At 48.8% G+C, this 16,227-nt stretch overlaps 1 protein-coding gene across 13 annotated transcripts in view; it reads left to right on the top strand.

Annotated features, from left to right (window-relative positions):
• herc1 (HECT and RLD domain containing E3 ubiquitin protein ligase family member 1) overlaps positions 1 to 16,227 on the top strand; it is a 72,654-nt gene that overhangs the window by 55,121 nt on the left and 1,306 nt on the right. For all 13 annotated transcript variants that reach the window (XM_029125775.2, XM_029125771.2, XM_029125769.2 and 10 more), the window contains 18 exons: positions 124 to 423; positions 652 to 717; positions 2,273 to 2,398; positions 4,016 to 4,154; positions 6,070 to 6,251; positions 7,051 to 7,206; positions 7,384 to 7,506; positions 7,646 to 7,748; positions 8,067 to 8,236; positions 8,910 to 9,048; positions 10,148 to 10,317; positions 10,885 to 11,054; positions 11,552 to 11,717; positions 12,195 to 12,271; positions 13,164 to 13,416; positions 14,064 to 14,216; positions 14,801 to 14,926; positions 15,935 to 16,114. In XM_029125775.2, coding sequence (XP_028981608.2) covers positions 124 to 423; positions 652 to 717; positions 2,273 to 2,398; positions 4,016 to 4,154; positions 6,070 to 6,251; positions 7,051 to 7,206; positions 7,384 to 7,506; positions 7,646 to 7,748; positions 8,067 to 8,236; positions 8,910 to 9,048; positions 10,148 to 10,317; positions 10,885 to 11,054; positions 11,552 to 11,717; positions 12,195 to 12,271; positions 13,164 to 13,416; positions 14,064 to 14,216; positions 14,801 to 14,926; positions 15,935 to 16,114 — 2,799 coding nt within the window. The remainder of the gene's footprint in view (positions 1 to 123; positions 424 to 651; positions 718 to 2,272; positions 2,399 to 4,015; positions 4,155 to 6,069; positions 6,252 to 7,050; positions 7,207 to 7,383; positions 7,507 to 7,645; positions 7,749 to 8,066; positions 8,237 to 8,909; positions 9,049 to 10,147; positions 10,318 to 10,884; positions 11,055 to 11,551; positions 11,718 to 12,194; positions 12,272 to 13,163; positions 13,417 to 14,063; positions 14,217 to 14,800; positions 14,927 to 15,934; positions 16,115 to 16,227) is intronic.

The raw sequence follows: 16,227 nt of genomic DNA on the forward strand, positions 1-16,227 counted from the left end.
CTGTACGTACGTATGTGCGTGTCTGTCTGTCTCTGTGTCTGTCTCTGTGTCTGTTTGTGTGTGTGATTAATGTGGATTAAGGTCTAGTGTGTAACCTCTCATCTCTCCTGTGCTGTGGTCCAGCCCCATGTGGTGTGTGGGGAGCAGCTGGTTCACAGCCCCTACATGCAGTGCCTGGCCTCCCTAGCTGTAGGCCTCCACCTGGACCAGCTCCTGTGCTCCCCTCCCGTACCCCCTCATCTCCGCCTCTGCCCCCTGGAGCCGGGCGCCTCCACCTGGTCACCTAGCGAGTGGGCGTGGCTGGACTGTTTCTCCACCACGGTGAAGGCTGCCGAGGCCTTGGCGCGAGGCAACACCTTCCCAGAGGCTTTTGCGGTGCCCGACCTGGAGCCTGTGCCAAAGGAGGAGGTGGCCCTGGTCATGGTGAGTCCTGTTCTGCGGCCTGACCACGTGAGGGGGGTTAACTCCACCAAGCACGGTTTACTAGAACAACGTTTTGTTTTGCAAATAAGACTAGAGTTCCTATTGGACAAAGGTAAACCAGACGTTTTGCATCTTAATTCATTTTAACACCCGGGTGTAAGGTAGGAGGGCTCATAGGGAGGGACCTGTTCTATGTCTTCAAAACAACACTCTTCCTTCTCTGAACAGGACAACAGTAAATGGGGTTCTGGCATGGATGAACAGATCATGTCTTGGGCCACTTCTAGACCAGAGGTAAGACCTTCGTGTATAGGGCAACTACACTACAAACGTCATGTGTTTTTATTTCAAATACGTACTACTGCGTGTTGACTTGACATGGTTGTGTAGTGGTGTAGCTGTAGTAGTAGTTGTGTTACTGAATTCTGACACGTTTTATGTTACACTGGAGCTGATATGTTAGAACAGGTTTTATCAAGGCGAGGTGTACCGTCCCCGGGGGGTGCCAGAAAGCTCCTCCTCTTTCAGGGGGGTGCCAGAAAGCTCCTCCTCTTTCAGGGGGGTGCCAGAAATCTTCAGAGGAGGAGTGATGTCAATTAGACAGCAATCAAACCATGAAACCCAAGTCAGGATCTTCTAAATTATAATGAATACATATCAATGGTAGATACAGTGGATATAAAAAGTCTAGTAAAAGAATGAGAAAGATAAATCTTACTGGTTTTGATACAGCCAGCATCAGGGGAATGCCGAATTTGCAACTGGCTCTACATAAGGGTATTTTACAGTTGTTGACAACTGGCTCTACATAAGGGTATTTTACAGTTGTTGACAACTGGCTCTACATAAGGGTATTTTACAGTTGTTGACAACTGGCTCTACATAAGGGTATTTTACAGTTGTTGACAACTGGCTCTACATAAGGGTATTTTACAGTTGTTGACAACTGGCTCTACATAAGGGTATTTTACAGTTGTTGACAACTGGCTCTACATAAGGGTATTTTACAGTTGTTGACAACTGGCTCTACATAAGGGTATTTTACAATTGTACCTGCTAGATGGAGAAAGCAGGATGCTTGTCTTGATGTTCTCTGACAGGACGTCCCCTGTCTCGGTTTGAAGGCAGTGTGTTTACTGACTGTGTGTGTTTACTGACTGTGTGTGTTTACTGACTGTGTGTGTTTCAGGACTGTGTGTTTACTGACTGTGTGTTTACTGACTGTGTGTTTACTGACTGTGTGTTTACTGACTGTGTGTTTCAGGACTGTGTGTTTACTGACTGTGTGTTTACTGACTGTGTGTTTCAGGACTGTGTGTTTACTGACTGTGTGTTTACTGACTGTGTGTTTCAGGACTGTGTGTTTACTGACTGTGTGTTTACTGACTGTGTGTTTCAGGACTGTGTGTTTACTGACTGTGTGTTTACTGACTGTGTGTTTCAGGACTGTGTGTTTACTGACTGTGTGTTTACTGACTGTGTGTTTACTGACTGTGTGTTTCAGGACTGTGTGTTTACTGACTGTGTGTTTACTGACTGTGTGTTTACTGACTGTGTGTTTACTGACTGTGTGTTTCAGGACTGTGTGTTTACTGACTGTGTGTTTACTGACTGTGTGTTTCAGGACTGTGTGTTTACTGACTGTGTGTTTACTGACTGTGTGTTTACTGACTGTGTGTTTACTGACTGTGTGTTTCAGGACTGTGTGTTTACTGACTGTGTGTTTACTGACTGTGTGTTTACTGACTGTGTGTTTCAGGACTGTGTGTTTACTGACTGTGTGTTTACTGACTGTGTGTTTCAGGACTGTGTGTTTACTGACTGTGTGTTTACTGACTGTGTGTTTCAGGACTGGCACTTGGGAGGGAGGTGTGACGTGTTCCTTTGGGGGGCTGGTAGACATGGACAACTGGCAGAGGCTGGACGAAACCTCTTGGTGCCAACCATCGCACCTTCCTTTTCACAGGCACAACAGGTAGCCAGATGGACACGGACACACATACCCACACACACACTGCTTGAGGGCACTACAACCATAACATACTGTTATATAAGACAGAGAGAGAAACAAAAGACAATACCAACACTGGGAAATGTCTAAGGACATTATACTGTCCAAACAGAGTTAGTATGGAACTGACAGTTATACAGTATGGAACTGCCCTTACAGTTGTTTACGGTATGGAACTGCCCTTACAGTTGTTTACGGTATGGAACTGCCCTTACAGTTAGATACGGTATGGAACTGCCCTTACAGTTGTTTACGGTATGGAACTGCCCTTACAGTTAGATACGGTATGGAACTGCCCTTACAGTTGTTTACGGTATGGAACTGCCCTTACAGTTAGATACGGTATGGAACTGCCCTTACTGTTAGATACGGTATGGAACTGCCCTTACAGTTGTTTACGGTATGGAACTGCCCTTACAGTTAGATACGGTATGGAACTGCCCTTACAGTTGTTTACGGTATGGAACTGCCCTTACAGTTGTTTACGGTATGGAACTGCCCTTACAGTTAGATACGGTATGGAACTGCCCTTACTGTTAGATACGGTATGGAACTGCCCTTACAGTTGTTTACGGTATGGAACTGCCCTTACAGTTGTTTACGGTATGGAACTGCCCTTACAGTTGTTTACGGTATGGAACTGCCCTTACAGTTGTATACGGTATGGAACTGCCCTTACAGTTGTTTACGGTATGGAACTGCCCTTACAGTTAGATACGGTATGGAACTGCCCTTACAGTTAGATACGGTATGGAACTGCCCTTACAGTTAGATACGGTATGGAACTGCCCTTACAGTTAGATACGGTATGGAACTGCCCTTACAGTTAGATACGATACTAGATGAACGCAACACAGGGCTGTGTAGATGATGACCTCATAGGGCTGAGTAGATGATGACTTCACAGGGCTGTGTAGATGATGACTTCACAGGGCTTTGTAGATGATGACTTCACAGGGCTGAGTAGATGATGACATCACAGGGCTGAGTAGATGATGGAGTCATTGGACCTACGGTAGCTCTGTCAGTGTTATTGGCGGGGATGATGTCACATGCCTGCTGCTCTTATTGATAGGTTCCTTCCTCTTCGTATGTGTCTGATCAGGACAACAGGGTTCACTGCTGGTGAAGGTGTGAACTCTTTTCTTTCTCTCCTTCCTCCCTCTTCACTCACTCTCCTCTGTTCTCTCCTCACTCTTCTCTCTCACCCCTACTCGCCTCCCCTCCATTTCTCTCTCCCCCCTCTTCACTCACTCTCCTCTGTTCTCTCCTCACTCTTCTCTCTCACCCCTACTCGCCTCCCCTCCATTTCTCTCTCCCCCCTCTTCACTCACTCTCCTCTGTTCTCTCCTCACTCTTCTCTCTCACCCCTACTCGCCTCCCCTCCATTTCTCTCTCCCCCCTCTTCACTCACTCTCCTCTGTTCTCTCCTCACTCTTCTCTCTCACCCCTACTCGCCTCCCCTCCATTTCTCTCTCCCCCCTCTTCACTCACTCTCCTCTGTTCTCTCCTCACTCTTCTCTCTCACCCCTACTCGCCTCCCCTCCATTTCCCTCTCCCCCTTCCCTCTGTCCTCTCCAGGTGGTGTGTGGCCAGAATTGTACCTTTGTCATCCAGGCTAATGGGACTGTGTTGGCCTGTGGGGAGGGCAGCTATGGCCGACTGGGCCAGGGAAACTCTGACGACCTGCATGTCATCACCGTCATCTCAGCTCTACAAGGTAATGACATCTAAGGCCTGTTTTACCAGCCTAGTGTCTGCATATGACTGTCATCTCAGCTCTACAAGGTAATGACATCTAAGGCCTGTTTTACCAGCCTAGTGTCTGCATATGACTGTCATCTCAGCTCTACAAGGTAATGACATCTAAGGCCTGTTTTACCAGCCTAGTGTCTGCATATGACTGTCATCTCAGCTCTACAAGGTAATGACATCTAAGGCCTGTTTTACCAGCCTAGTGTCTGCATATGACTGTCATCTCAGCTCTACAAGGTAATGACATCTAAGGCCTGTTTTACCAGCCTAGTGTCTGCATATGACTGTCATCTCAGCTCTACAAGGTAATGACATCTAAGGCCTGTTTTACCAGCCTAGTGTCTGCATATGACTGTCATCTCAGCTCTACAAGGTAATGACATCTAAGGCCTGTTTTACCAGCCTAGTGTCTGCATATGACTGTCATCTCAGCTCTACAAGGTAATGACATCTAAGGCCTGTTTTACCAGCCTAGTGTCTGCATATGACTGTCATCTCAGCTCTACAAGGTAATGACATCTAAGGCCTGTTTTACCAGCCTAGTGTCTGCATATGACTGTCATCTCAGCTCTACAAGGTAATGACATCTAAGGCCTGTTTTACCAGCCTAGTGTCTGCATATGACTGTCATCTCAGCTCTACAAGGTAATGACATCTAAGGCCTGTTTTACCAGCCTAGTGTCTGCATATGACTGTCATCTCAGCTCTACAAGGTAATGACATCTAAGGCCTGTTTTACCAGCCTAGTGTCTGCATATGACTGTCATCTCAGCTCTACAAGGTAATGACATCTAAGGCCTGTTTTACCAGCCTAGTGTCTGCATATGACTGTCATCTCAGCTCTACAAGGTAATGACATCTAAGGCCTGTTTTACCAGCCTAGTGTCTGCATATGACTGTCATCTCAGCTCTACAAGGTAATGACATCTAAGGCCTGTTTTACCAGCCTAGTGTCTGCATATGACTGTCATCTCAGCTCTACAAGGTAATGACATCTAAGGCCTGTTTTACCAGCCTAGTGTCTGCATATGACTGTCATCTCAGCTCTACAAGGTAATGACATCTAAGGCCTGTTTTACCAGCCTAGTGTCTGCATATGACTGTCATCTCAGCTCTACAAGGTAATGACATCTAAGGCCTGTTTTACCAGCCTAGTGTCTGCATATGACTGTCATCTCAGCTCTACAAGGTAATGACATCTAAGGCCTGTTTTACCAGCCTAGTGTCTGCATATGACTGTCATCTCAGCTCTACAAGGTAATGACATCTAAGGCCTGTTTTACCAGCCTAGTGTCTGCATATGACTGTCATCTCAGCTGTTGATGTAGTTGGCCACTAGCCCATGAAGAGATTATCGGGGTCCATTCCTGACCAGTTTTCCTAGTCAAAGAGTTATGACTCCTGTGATCAGCGATGTCTTCATTGTCCATTTCTTCTCCTGTTCTGGTGATGTTTTCACTGATCATAAGACAGGATATCTATTACAAATCCAAAGAATATAAATCATGCAACATTGTCTCTCTATTTTTTTAACACCCAAATAAATATGAGAATATTGCTTTATTGTTGAACCTTCACGGCTTGGCCTTGCCTCTGTGTTCACTCCCTGAACACATGCCTATAATTGCCTGGATGTCATCCCACAGAGAATTTGAGTGAGGACTGGTGTTTTTTCAGACAGTTTTCAATCTCATTCCTTCAGTCCTTGGACTGGAAGAGAGGTGCCCCATTTCTAAATAAGAGGATTATTTCTCTGTCATTTACAAGGTGGAAGAATCGTTGCTTTCCTTTATGTGTTTCTTACCAACGTCTGGCACAGAAGTAAGCAAATGTGGGATCCTGCCTGAACATAAAGCTCTTACATGGCATGTGTGCCCCAGGCTTTGTGGTGACCCAGCTGGTGACGTCGTGTGGTAGTGACGGCCATTCCATGGCGTTGACTGAGAGCGGCGAGGTGTTCAGCTGGGGGGACGGGGACTACGGCAAGCTGGGACACGGCAACAGCGACCGCCAAAGACGGCCGCGACAGATCGAGGCCCTGCAGGGAGAGGAGGTGGTGCAGGTACGAGGGGCAATGAGGAGGTGGGACAGGTGGGAGGGGCAATGAGGAGGTGGGACAGGTGGGAGGGTTGAGGTTGGACGCTACAGGACAGTGAGAGGGTTGAGGTTGGACGCTACAGGACAGTGTGAGGGTTGAGGTTGGACGCTACAGGACAGTGTGAGGGTTGAGGTTGGACGCTACAGGACAGCGAGAGTGTTGAGGTTGGACGCTACAGGACAGCGAGAGGGTTGAGGTTGGACGCTACAGGACAGCGAGAGGGTTGAGGTGGGACGCTACAGGACAGTGTGAGGGTTGAGGTTGGACGCTACAGGACAGTGTGAGGGTTGAGGTTGGACGCTACAGAACAGCGAGAGGGTTGAGGTTGGACGCTACAGGACAGCGAGAGGGTTGAGGTTGGACACTACAGGACAGCGAGAGGGTTGAGGTTGGACGCTACAGGACAGCGAGAGGGTTGAGGTGGGACGCTACAGGACAGCGAGAGGGTTGAGGTTGGACGCTACAGGACAGCGAGAGGGTTGAGGTTGGACGCTACAGGACAGCGAGAGGGTTGAGGTTGGACGCTACAGGACAGCGAGAGGGTTGAGGTGGGACGCTACAGGACAGTGAGAGGGTTGAGGTTGGACGCTACAGGACAGTGAGAGGGTTGAGGTTGGACGCTACAGGACAGTGAGAGAGTTGAGGTCGGATGCTACAGGACAGTGAGAGTGGGTTTTTAGTTTGTAATGTATTGACCAAGAGGAGTTTAAATTATAGCTGCCTCTTGTTTTGATCATACATTCTTATGGTTTGCATTTGTCAGATGTCCTGTGGGTTTAAACACTCTGCCGTTGTGACTGCGGACGGGAAGCTGTTCTCCTTTGGTAATGGCGACTATGGCAGGCTGGGACTTGGAAATACCTCCAACAAGAAACTACCTGAGAGAGTAACTGCTCTGGAGGGATACCAGGTTGGGCAGGTAAGACATGCGCCCACAGAGACCAAACAAAGAAAGATCTGTGCCTCTAGATACTTTTAACTCTGAGAAACCTCCACCGTCAGTAAAGTTGTTTCTGTACACTCCTGTAGATGGACAGTCTGAGGAATGGTTCTGAGTGTCAGTGATTTCTAAAGCTCTGTGTTCTGGTTCATGCAGGTCGCGTGTGGTTTGAATCACACTCTGGCCGTCTCAGCCGATGGTATGATAGTCTGGGCCTTCGGAGATGGCGACTACGGAAAACTGGGACTGGGGAACTCTACCGCCAAGTCCTCACCTCAGGTGAGTTGCGTCTGAGGCGCGTTGCGTGTGCTGTCTTCTGAGGACTGAAGGGGACAATAAAACTGATGTGGCGATAGAAAGCTTCATCATATGTGGATATGATATATCACCAGTGCTGCTTGTGTCTCGTGTCCCACAGAAGGTGGATGTTCTCTGTGGCATCGGAATCAAGAAGGTCTCTTGTGGAACTCAGTTCTCGGTTGCTCTCGGCAGAGATGGCAACGTCTACACATTCGGACAAGGTAGAGAAACGACGCTTCACGCTACATACTATTCAGGACACGCCTCTTGACTGTTGTCATAGAAACGTCACACAGAAAGTGAAGCCTGAAGTGGTCTTTACCTCGGGGGGTTTTAAAAACAGGGTGTGGCAAAAAGAAGGTATTTCCGCCACTCGTTTTGTCATTTGAGTATTTACTTCTAGTAAGGAACTTTTGTCTCTGTTAATTCTACAAGCACGCAGGTACATAATGTTTTCATTCACCATCATTCACAATTCCCTCCTACGCTTAATTTCAGCTGAGGAGTGAATTAAATATCATCTGTTGTCGTATTTCCAGACCGTCTGATAGGTCTTCCGGAGGGCCGGGCCCGGAACCACAACCGGCCCCAGGTGGTGCCGGCCCTGTCGGGGGTGTTCATTGAGGACGTGGCGGTGGGGGCTGAACACACGCTGGTCCTCTCCTCCACCGGGGAGGTCTACACCTGGGGCACCAACTCAGAGGGGCAGGTAGGTCACTGGATTCAAACGCACAGCGTTTCAGTCCTCACCTGTGCTTTCCATTTGCATGTCTTTGCTTTCAGTACGAGGAGAGTCAGGCACAGTGACTGGGAGTCTGTGCTAACAGCTGCTGGAATTAGATGAGAGCACTGCCAGATGCCAGTTGCCTGCATTCTGCAAACAGACACACATTTGGAAAATTCTGAACTCTGTGTACTAGCTGGGTCTTCTCACTGTGTGTTTGTTGGGTCTTGAACTGTTTCTCAGTGTGTATTAGTTGGGTCTTAATCTGTTCCTCAGTGTGTATTAGTTGGGTCTTAATCTGTTCCTCAGTGTGTATTAGTTGGGTCTTAATCTCTTCCTCAGTGTGTATTAGTTGGGTCTTAATCTCTTCCTCAGTGTGTATTAGTTGGGTCTTAATCTCTTCCTCAGTGTGTATTAGTTGGGTCTTAATCTCTTCCTCAGTGTGTATTAGTTGGGTCTTAATCTCTTCCTCAGTGTGTATTAGTTGGGTCTTAATCTCTTCCTCAGTGTGTATTAGTTGGGTCTTGATCTGTTCCTCAGTGTGTATTAGTTGGGTCTTGATCTGTTCCTCAGTGTGTATTAGTTGGGTCTTGATCTGTTCCTCAGTGTGTATTAGCTGGGTCTTGATCTGTTCCTCCATCTTCTTGCTGTCTCCTAGTTGGGTCTGGGCCACACCAATCACGTCAGAGAGCCCACCCTGGTGACGTCACTGCAGGGCAAGAACGTTAACCAGATCTCCGCTGGTCGCTGTCACTCAGCCGCTTGGACCGCCCCTTCGGCCCCACCCCGGGCTCCAGGTAAACACCCCACCTGCCGGGCCGTATAGCCGTAGCGTTAGCCGGCCTCCCCTCTAGACCCATGCCGCCTTTAAACTTTCTAACAGGGATAAGGGGCGCGCTTTATGACAGGGATAAGGGGCGCGCTTTATGACAGGGATAAGGGGCGCGCTTTATGACAGGGATAAGGGGCGCGCTTTATGACAGGGATAAGGGGCGCGCTTTATGACAGGGATAAGGGGCGCGCTTTATGACACGGATAAGGGCCCCGCTTTATGACAGGGATAAGGGCCCCGCTTTATGACAGGGATAAGGGCCCCGCTTTATGACAGGGATAAGGGCCCCGCTTTATGACAGGGATAAGGGCCCCTGCTTTATGACAGGGATAAGGGTCCCGCTTTATGACAGGGATAAGGGGCGCGCTTTATGACGGGGATAAGGGCCCCGCTTTATGACAGGGATAAGGGCCCCGCTTTATGACAGGGATAAGGGCCCCGCTTTATGACAGGGATAAGGGGCGCGCTTTATGACAGGGATAAGGGCCCCGCTTTATGACAGGGATAAGGGCCCCGCTTTATGACAGGGATAAGGGCCCCGCTTTATGACGGGGATAAGGGCCCCGCTTTATGACGGGGATAAGGGCCCCGCTTTATGACGGGGATAAGGGCCCCGCTTTATGACGGGGATAAGGGGCCCGCTTAATGGCGGGGATAAGGGGCCCGCTTAATGACGGGGATAAGGGGCCCGCTTTATGACGGGGATAAGGGGCCCGCTTTATGACGGGGATAAGGGGCCCGCTTTATGACAGGGATAAGGGGCACACTTTATAACAGGGATAAGGGGCCCACTGCATCATGTGTTGGTGTGTTGGTCATTCTCCAAACCCCCTTCAGCCTTTTTGCTCAACTGTTAGTGTCGTTATTCCAGTCGTTACTCCAATCAGCCATGCTTGACGGTTGTTGTAATATTAGGCAGTTGGACTGAATCGGTGTCTAACCAAAGCAGGTTGTATTAGGGATATGGAGTGGTGAGCTGGGAACATCTTCTACTTGAAAAACGAAGTTCTCGTCGTCATCAATTATCTTATAAATGGTTGTTAAATGCCCACCCCCTCCCCCAGGTTCCTCCGTGCCCCTCCAGTTGGGTCTTCCTGTAGCGGTGCCACCCCAGTACAGCTCCCTGAGGGAGGTCAGCATGGAGGTGGTCCGGGCCAGACTACGACTTCTCTACCACTTCTCTGACCTCATGTATTCATCGTGGAGACTGTTGAACCTCAGTCCAAACAATCAGGTACATACTCACCTTAACCATACCCTCATCTTAGCTATGCACTAACCTTAACCAGCGGCCTAACCATACCCTCATCTTAGCTATGCACTAACCTTAACCAGAGACCTAACCATACCCTCATCTTAGCTATACCCTAACCTTAACCAGAGACCTAACCATGCCCTCACCTTAACCAGTTCCTTGTGTGGCCCGGCCAGTAAACCTTGTTGACTGGTAATCAGTCAATTTAACTTCTATTGCCTAACACCCACTTTAATATTCTCAGAAACAGTAGCAAGTTGATGGTTTCATGCACTAATATCAACACATCTCACTTTCATTATTCCTCATGCCTGTGACTACGTCACCCCATGCCTGTGACTACGTCACCCCATGCCTGTGACTACGTCACCCCATGCCAGTGACTACGTCACCCCATGCCAGTGACTACGTCACCCCATGCCAGTGACTACGTCACCCCATGCCTGTGACTACGTCACCCCATGCCTGTGACATCGACCCACATTGCTGTGACTACGTCACCCCATGCCTGTGACATCGACCCACATTGCTGTGCCTCTTTTCCAGAGCTGCATGTCCCACTACAACGCAGGGACCTGGGGCATCGTTCAGGGCCAGCTGAGGCCCCTGCTGGCCCCCAGAGTCTACACCCTCCCCATGGTGAGGTCCATAGGAAAGACCATGGTCCAAGGAAAGAACTACGGGCCACAGATCACTGTCAAGAGGATCTCCACCAGGTACCTGGTTAAGGCGTTGGTGGATTATTGTCCTCATATTTATGACTTTTTTCTCATCATTATCCTCTCTACTTCCATTACCACTTTTTCATTGTCTTCTCTACCTTCATTACCAATACTTCATTATCCTCTTTCTACTTCCATTACCACCTCTTGATTATCCTCTCCATTCTCTTCTCTCTCCACCCCCAATCTTTGTCTGTCTGTCTGTGTCTGCCTGTCTGTCTGTGTCTGTCTGTCTGTCTGTATCTGTCTGTCTGTGTCTTTCTGTCTGTGTCTGTCTGTCTGTCTGTGTCTGTCTGTCTGTCTGTCTGTCTGTGTCTGTCTGTCTGTCTGTCTGTCTGTCTGTCTGTGTCTGCCTGTCTGTCTGTGTCTGCCTGTCTGTCTGTGCCTGCCTGCCTGTCTGTCTGTCTCTGTCTGTGTGTCTGTGTCTGCCTGTCTGTCTGTGTCTGTCTGTGTGTCTCTGTCTGTCTGTCTGTGTGTCTGTGTCGGCCCAGGGGTCGTAAGTGTAAGCCCATCTTCGTACAGATAGCCCGGCAGGTTGTCAAGCTGAACGCGTCGGACCTGCGACTGCCGTCCAGGGCCTGGAAGGTCAAGCTGGTGGGGGAGGGAGCGGATGACGCCGGGGGAGTCTTCGACGACACCATCACTGAGATGTGTCAGGTATTACAAGGCCACCCGCCGTTCACATCCGCTCATGCACCAAATTATGTTTCAGGAAGTAGGAATGTTGAGAAGGTTGGGGAGGTTTGGGAAGGCTGGGAACGTTGGGGAGGTTGTGGAGGTTTGGGGAGGGTCCAGCTGATGACCACGTTGTGACTAAGTGTTTTTAGAGCATTAAAACCCATGGTCTGATATTCATACTAGCTAAATGGACACAACAAATACTGCAGATTCATTGTGAGCCGTATGCTGCTTTGAATATTGGAACAAAACCAAGGTCTGTCTGAAGTTGTCTTTGTGGTGCGTGCAGAATGTTTATTTTTTGTCCTGTTGTTGCAAAATTTACTGGTTTCCCATAAATGTTTCCCATAACAATGAGGGATCATGATTCAGAGATGTTATGTTATTTAGAGACACACCGTACAGACAGGATATCCTGCTGACGTCTGTGTTTCGCTTTCCTGTCTCCCTATGCAGGAGTTGGAAACAGGAGTGGTGGATCTCCTCATCCCCTCCCCCAATGCCAGTGCAGAGGTGGGCTACAACAGGGACCGGTGAGCTCATCGACACCAACACACCGAAACAGGCACACCAAGGAAAACACACTGAAACAGGCACACCAAGGAAAACACACCGAAACAGGCACACCAAGGAAAACACACCGAAACACGCACACCAAGGAAATCACACCGAAACAGGCACACCAAGGAAAACACACCGAAACAGGCACACCAAGGAAAACACACTGAAACACGCACACCAAGGAAAACACACCGAAACAGGCACACCAAGGAAAACACACTGAAACACGCACACCAAGGAAAACACACCGAAACAGGCACACCAAGGAAAACACACTGAAACACGCACACCAAGGAAAACACACCGAAACAGGCACACCAAGGAAAACACACCGAAACACGCACACCAAGGAAAACACACCGAAACAGGCACACCAAGGAAAACACACCGAAACAGGCACACCAAGGAAAACACACCGAAACACGCACACCAAGGAAAACACACCGAAACACGCACACCAAGGAAAACACACCGAAACACGCACACCAAGGAAAACACACCGAAACACGCACACCAAGGAAAACACACCGAAACACGCACACCAAGGAAATCACACCGAAACAGGCACACCAAGGAAAACACACTAAAACAGGCGCACCAAGAAAAACACAACACACTGATTGACACACTGAAACAAGCAAACTGAGGCCAGCATGTACAGTTTCATTGCCCTGTAAATACTCAGAGAAACTTCTACACTGCAAGTTTAATTTAGTCTCTCTGGTCATCAACTACATCTATTCTGGGTCCATGTAAAACAGTCTGCCAAGGGAGAGAACTTAATCTCTACCCTCCCTCCATCTTTGCCCCCATCCAACCATTCCTCTATCCCACCCCCAATCTCTCCCTCCGTCCCTCCCCCAGCTTCCTGCTCAGTCCCTCGGCCTGTCTTGAGGAACACCTGCTCCAGTTCAAGTTCCTGGGCATCCTGATGGGGGTGGCCATCCGGACCAAGAAGCCCCTGGACCTGCACCTCGCTCCGCTGGTCTGGAAGCAGCTGTGTTGCATCCCTCTGACCCTGGAGGACCTGGAGGAGGTGGACTTGCTCTACGTCCAGACACTCAACAGTATTCTTCACATTGAAGACAGCGGCATCACCGAGGACAACTTCCACGAGGTGACAATGGAGATGAGTGCTGCGTTGAAAGCGTGATGGGGGGGGGGGGGCAGAAAGGGAAACGTTGGGAGGCGCTGGGGTGGTTCACTTGGAAATCAGGGCGTTGTTCCAGTTTAGGGAGTATAACCTGAATCTCGCTGAGCAGAGGTGGTTTTCTTTTTCGAACACTCCTCACCTGTGCTCACCCCTCCTCACTCTTCTGTTTCCTCACAGTAACACACACTCCTCACACACACACACACACACACACACACACGCCAGTCCCCAGTGGCTGGTGATCATGTTTCCCAATCAGGGGAAACCCAGTCAGGCCTTAATCCCTGGCTGGACCTCCCTACACTAACCCCAGCACTGTGATCTGCTGGGCCGGGCTCTTGCCTCCCTCAGAGGAATGCCTGTTGATGCCGCACATCCTGTCCAGAGATTGGCCAGTTGGCCTGGCTCCCAGCTCTGTGAAGCAAGGACCACAGCCAGGATACAGGGAGGGGAGACCGACATGTGGAGAGAGAAATGAGGAGAGGAGAGAGATATGGGGGTAGGGAGGAGAGATAAGTGGAAAGGAAGGAGAACGATGTGGAAGAGAGAGAGACGCGCATGGGAACGAGGAGTTGCTGATTTTGCATTATCCTAATTGAACCTCCTTCTAGATGATTCCTCTGGACTCGTTTGTGGGTCAGAGTGCGGACGGCAAAATGGTTCCTATAATCCCTGGGGGAAACAGCATCCCTCTGAGCTTCTCCAACCGGAAGGAGTATGTGGAGCGAGCCATCGAATACCGCCTGCATGAAATCGACAGACAGGTACCACACACACACACACACACACACATACACAAGCATACAAGCATACATTGACAAAGGAGTGCCCGACCTAAGATTTCTTGCTGTTACATCCACTGCCTGTGAATCCACCACCTCCCAGCCAGAGACAAAATAACCAAACACGTTTGATTGACTGGACGTCCACATGACTGTGTCTAAGTACATGCCTGTAATGGTTCTGTTTCTGGACTGTACCATGTGTGTCTAAGTACATGCCTGTAATGGTTCTGTTTCTGGACAGTAGCGTGTGTGTCTAAGTACATGCCTGTAATGGTTCTGTTTCTGGACAGTAGCGTGTGTGTCTAAGTACATGCCTGTAATGTTTCTGTTTCTGGACAGTAGCGTGTGTGTCTAAGTACATGCCTGTAATGGTTCTGTTTCTGGACAGTAGCGTGTGTGTCTAAGTACATGCCTGTTCCTCAGCTCTCCCCCTCTCTCTCCAACCCACTCAGATCCATTCCAGAGGGCTTTCTCTACATTACCAGAACCCAGAGGTTTAAACACGAGTGCTGCAGTAAATAAACAGAAATGAAGTCCTCTCTTGTTGTCCTGTGTCCCTCCAGGTGGCGGCGGTGCGCGAGGGCATGTCCTGGATCATTCCGGTGCCTCTGCTGTCCCTGCTGACGGCCAGGCAGCTGGAGCAGATGGTCTGTGGCATGCCTGAGATCTGCGTGGAAGTGCTCAAGAAGGTATCCCCACCTCCTCCTCTCGTCAGAGATGTTGTTGTCCGGCAGGGTTTAGAACCTGTACTGGAATGGGAACAAAAGAGGTGGCTGGGTTTCGTGAATGGTCCATGTAGAGCGCTCCATCTGTCGCACTACATTACCCCTACTGATGTTAGCATTACCCCTGCTGTAGCCTACTGATGTTAGCATTACCCCTGCTGTAGCCTACTGATGTTAGCATGACCCCTGCTGTAGCCTACTGATGTTAGCATTATCCCTGCTGTAGCCTACTGATGTTAGCATTACCCCTGCTGTAGCCTACTGATGTTAGCATTACCCCTGCTGTAGCCTATTGATGTTAGCATGACCCCTACTCTAGACTACAGACAATATTACATAATGGGGAGAGATTTATTAATGAGATAAATGGATATACTTGCAAGGTTAATTAAGCTTTTTATCGTTATCATGTTTCACAGTTGATACCACTGCAAGCTTATCTCGCTAATGTTAAATCAGATCCAGGTGTTTGAGCAACTCTGAATCGTTCAAATCACATTCAAAATGAATTCTTAATAACCCCTTCACTGTAGGTATATCTGGTAGCAATTAAGTTAAGTAACTCTAGATTTGGGTTAGAACTGGGTCATTCTTTATGATTCCTCCATCAGATTCCGCCATTCCTCCATAGTTTTAGAATTATGAACCGTGATTCATTTTCTGTGTAATAGCCTCACAGTAGACATTTGTGGGAGACACAGGCTAACATCATAAACAGTTGAAGAATACATTGAAAATAAAGACATTTATTTCGGTTCAGTTGTTAAAGTTGAAGTTGTTTTTAATTTATCTAATAATATATATTTTTTTAAATATAATTATCTGGCCTTTGTATGTGAAACAAGTTGATTTGCGTATTGACTTTGTAGCTGTGTTTCTACCTTGTGAAATGTACCATACAAGTACTGTGTGGATGACTGACTCGCTGGCTCGCTGGCTGGCTGGTTGGCTGGTTGCCGTTTTGATTGACAGGTGGTGCGGTATCGTGAGGTGGATGAGCAGCATACTCAGGTCCAGTGGTTCTGGCAGACCCTGGAGGACTTCTCTAATGAGGAGCGGGTTCTGTTCATGCGCTTCGTTTCAGGCCGGTCCAGGCTGCCCGCAAACACAGCCGACATCTCCCAGAGGTTCCAGATTATGAAGGTGGACAGGGTGAGATAGCCAGCGCACGCACACACACACACACACACACACACACACACACACACAGCTGACATCTTTGAAAGGATTTGGATCATGAGAGTGGTCCAGGTGAGAGAACTAAC

This window comes from Esox lucius, chromosome 2 (assembly GCF_011004845.1).
Source record: "Esox lucius isolate fEsoLuc1 chromosome 2, fEsoLuc1.pri, whole genome shotgun sequence".
In the NCBI taxonomy this organism is placed as follows: Eukaryota; Metazoa; Chordata; class Actinopteri; order Esociformes; family Esocidae; genus Esox; species Esox lucius.